At 37.5% G+C, this 4,395-nt stretch overlaps 1 protein-coding gene across 1 annotated transcript in view; it reads left to right on the top strand.

Annotated features, from left to right (window-relative positions):
- Window positions 1-3,474, top strand: part of LOC102813630 (calmodulin-like) — an 18,810-nt gene extending 15,336 nt beyond the window's left edge. Inside the window, exons 2-3 of the mRNA XM_006874093.1 lie at window positions 3,052-3,218; window positions 3,326-3,474. Of these exons, the coding sequence (XP_006874155.1) occupies window positions 3,052-3,218; window positions 3,326-3,474 (316 nt within the window). The remainder of the gene's footprint in view (window positions 1-3,051; window positions 3,219-3,325) is intronic.
- Window positions 3,475-4,395: the final 921 nt, after the last annotated feature.

Raw genomic sequence — 4,395 nt, 5'->3', positions numbered from 1 at the left:
TCTTTGCTCTTCAACATTTGAAAGAGATTATGTGCAACCGAACTGCCCAATGCAATATGTTGTTTGATTTCTTGACTGTGGCTTCCTTGAGTGTTGATGGGTGATCTGAGCAAAATGAAGTCTTTAAGAACGTCAATCTTTTCTCTATTTATCTTGATATGGTTTTCTGATCCAGTGGTGAGGAGTTTTGTTTTCTTTATATTGAAGTATAATCCATATGGAAGACAGTGGTCTTTGATCTTCATCAGTAAGTATTTTAAGTCATCTTTGTTTTCAGCAAGCAAGCTTGCATCATCTGCATATGGCGGATTGTTAATGAGTCTTCCACCAATCCTGATACTACAGTCTTCCTCATATAATCCAGTTTCTTGGATTATGTGTTCTGCATACAGATTGAATAAGTATGGTAAAAGAATAGAACCCTAGTGCACACCTTTCCTAATTTAAAACCATTCAGTATGGTTTTGTTCTGTTTAAACAACTGCCTCTTGGTCTATGTACAGTTCCTCGTGAGCAGAATTATGTGTTCCAGAATACTCATTCTCCTCATGTTGTCCATAGCTTGTCATGACCTTTGCGTAGTCAATAAAGCACAGGTAGTCATCTTTTTTGTTATTCTCTTTTAGCCAAGGTCCATTTGATGTCAGCAATTACATCCTTCATTCCACATCCTCATCTGAATCCTGCTTGAACCTTGGCAGCTCCCTGTTAAATGTAATGTTAAAGGCTTTTAAAAATTATCTTTAGCAAAATTTTACTTGCATGTGACATTAATGATATTGTCTGATGATTTCCACATTCTGCTGAGCCACCTCTCTATGGAATGGGCACAAATACAGATCTCTTCCAGTCAGTTGGCCAGGTAAGTTGTCTTCCAAAGTTCTTGGGATAGATGACTAAGTGCTTCCAGTGCTGCATGTCTGTTGAAATTTTTCAATTTGTTGTGAACGTCTTCAATGCACCTTGTACTTCTTCCTTCAGTATCAATGGCTCCTGATCATATGTTATCTCTTGAAATAGTTGAACATTGACCATTTCATTTTGTATGATTCTTGTATATTCCATCTTCTTTTGGTGCTTTCTGTATCATTCCGTATTTTACCCATAGAATCCCTCATATTGCAAGTCAAAGCTTGAATTTTTTTCTTCAGTTCTCCCAGCTGGAGAAATGCTGAGTGTATTCTTTCCATTTGGTTGTCTAGCTCCAGGTCTTTGCACATTTCATTAGAATATATGACTTTGTCTTTTCGAGCTGCCCTTTGAAACTTTCTGTTCAGTTATTTTACCTCATTTCTTTCATTTGCTTTAGCATCTCTCTGCTGGAGAACAAGTTTCAGAGTCTCTTCTGACATTCATTTTGGTCTTTTCCTTATTTCTTGTATTAATGACCTTTTGCTTTCTTCCTGTATGATGTTCTTGATGTCATCCCACAACTCTTCTGGTCTTTAGTCTTCAGTGTCTAATGCATAAAACTTGTTCTTGAGATGGTCTCTAAATTCAGGTGAGATATGTTCAAGGTCTTATTTTGGCTCCTGTGGACTTGTCTGATTGAATTTTCTTCAGCTCCAGCCTTAACTTGCATATGAGCAATTGTTGGTCTCTTCCACATTCTGCCCTTGACCTTGTTTCGGCTGATAAGAAGCTGAAGCTTTTCCACAGTCTCTTTTCATTTGCATAATCACTGTCAACGCTACCTTGAGTAGGCAGTTCTTCCCCAATAGTATTTTGAGTGTCTTCCAACATTAGGGGCTCATTTTCTGGCATTATATCTGAGAATATTCCGGTGCTCTTCATCATGTTTCAATATCCAAAATTCTGGTGCTGACAGTGTTCCATTGTAATTCATAAGGTTTTCAATGACTAAATATTCAGAAGTAGCCTGTCTTTCCTTCTTTCTAGTCTGTCTTCAGTCTGGATCTCAGCTGACACCTGTCCACCATGGGTGTACCCTACTGGTATTTAAAATACCGATGGCATAACTTACAGCATTACAACAAAACACAAACCACCACAGTACTAAAAACTGACAGACAACTAGTGGTGTTATGTGGATAGGTACTCTAAAATTTTAGGAGGAAGGTTCACATTATTACATTTCTCCTTCAGTTGTAGATGAAAAACAAAACTAGTTTCCGTAAATTCTGACACATGAAAACCCTGTGTGTCAAAGTAGAACTGTGTTCCATATGGTTTTTTCAATGGCTGATTTTTCTGAAGATCGCCAAGTTATCTCTGGGTGGATTTGAACTACAAACGTTTTGGTTAGTAGATAAGTGCTTAACTGCCTGCACTACTCAGTAACTGGAAGCTAATAATTGCATATGGTCCATGCTTAATTCAAGGACGGGTTCTTTGAATTTTAACAAAGCATAGAAAATGAATAGGGGGCATGGCTCTCTTACAGTGTCTGATTCTCTGATTTTACAACTAGTATTTTATGAGCTGAATTCCAATCCTAGAAAGCACGAAATTAAAAATGAATTGGGTTCCTGATTATCACATCTTCCTATTCAACTGATGAATCAAACCGAGTCTAGCTGGTTAAGGGCTGCTACCAGTCTTCTCACAGAATTGTATCCTCTAAAACAGATAGTCTGAATTACAGATTCTTCCATTCACCTTCCCAACCCAGGAAGGGCAGCTTTTGCTTTCACTAACATACTTCTGTGGGTCTTAGTGAGGAGAGAGCTTAGAGCTTATGGAGAATACACAATGGAACGAACCAAGAACACTTTAATGAAGATCACCATTCATTTCGTTTCTCTACATTACCACACAGCTTGTAACTTTCATACTTCCTGTCAAGGACCAGTGTTAAATCTGGTGTTGCATTAGCCAATGAAACCAATTTTCTCACAAATCTTGTCCCATGGCAATAGTTTCTCACTTTTCCTAGAATCTTACTATCAGGCACTGGGTCACAAGAGTCTAAGTGTACACAGTAATAACCCATTTAATATTGTAAAAGTTCCTACTGTGGAATTAGTACTAGTCAAGCTAGTGAACCAAGTGGTTGTGTGATCATGCCTCGGAGACCATTAGCGCTTGCAGCATCGCTGACCAACTCACTGAAAAGCAGATTTCAGAACTCAAAGAAGCTTTTCCACTATTTGACAAGGATGGTGATGGAACTGTAACAATAAATGTAATGAGGTTTCTTGGGCAAAATCCCACAGAAGCAGAATTACAGGACATGATTAATAAAGTAGGTGCTGATGGTAACGGCACAATTGACTAGCCAGAATTTCTGACAATGATGGCGAGAAAAATGAAAGACACAGGCAGTGAAGAAGAAATTAGAGAAGCATTCTGTGTGTTTGGTAAGGATGGCAATGGCTATACTGGTGCAACAGAACTTCAGCACAAGATGACAAACCTTGGACAGTAGTTGATGAAATGATCAGGGAAGCAGATATTGATGGTGATGGTCAAATAAACTATGAAGAGTCTGTACAAATGATGGCAGCAAAGTGAAGACATTGTACAGAATGTGTTAAAGTTCTTGTACAATATTGTTTATTTCCTTTTCCTTTGTTTGTAACTTATCTGTAAAATGTTTCTCCTTCTTGTCAAAATAATATGCATGTATGGTACAGGAGCTCTGGTAGCGCAGTGGTTACGAATCGGGCTGTTAACCTCAGGGTCAGCAGTTCAAAACTACCAGCTGTTCCGTGGGAGAAAGAGGAGGTTTTCTGCTCCCATAAAGATTTACAGCCTCGGAAACCCTGTACAGGGTCTTTATAAGAGTCAGAACCAACTCCACGGCACATAACAACAACAACAACAACAACATAGTACTTAGGACTTCATCCCACCATGTCTTCTTCCTGTATCTTACTGTTGTTGTCCTGAAACCTTATTTTAGAAAAACTGATCAAGTAACACGCTGAATGTGACTTATTCTGGATATATTTAAGCCCTACTGCACATTTAAACTTGGATGGAGTTGGTCAGATGAGGGAACATCTGGATTATGGCTCTATTTAAGTAGTTTTCTTTAGGAACTGTCAACATGTTGTTGTTGAAGTGTGGAATTGTAACTGTGCATGGAATATGAACAGTCAACAATGTGTACTTAAAGTTGTACTACTATTTTTTGTACCGCTTGTCCTGTACAGGAAACGTTTTCTTTTATTGTTGCTTTTTAAACTTTGTTTAGCTACTTAAAGAAAATTTGCCTCAAATCCATTCCAAGTTGTATATTTATTTTCCAATTTTGAAAATTACTATAAAAAAAGTTCTTACTGTGGCAAAAGCTAACCCACATATCTTCTTTTCTTAACATGAAGAAAAGGTTGGATTACTCCAAAGCAATGATTTATAAATTATAACATGAAACAACAGTTTCATAAAAAAAGCTCAATCTTCTTTCACAGAAAAAAAATTTTTTTTTTT

This window comes from Chrysochloris asiatica, unplaced genomic scaffold (genome assembly GCF_000296735.1).
Source record: "Chrysochloris asiatica unplaced genomic scaffold, ChrAsi1.0 scaffold00261, whole genome shotgun sequence".
Classification (NCBI taxonomy): domain Eukaryota; kingdom Metazoa; phylum Chordata; class Mammalia; order Afrosoricida; family Chrysochloridae; genus Chrysochloris; species Chrysochloris asiatica.
The sequence above is the reverse complement of the archived record's forward strand: the minus strand, read 5'-3'. Positions and strand labels throughout refer to the sequence as shown.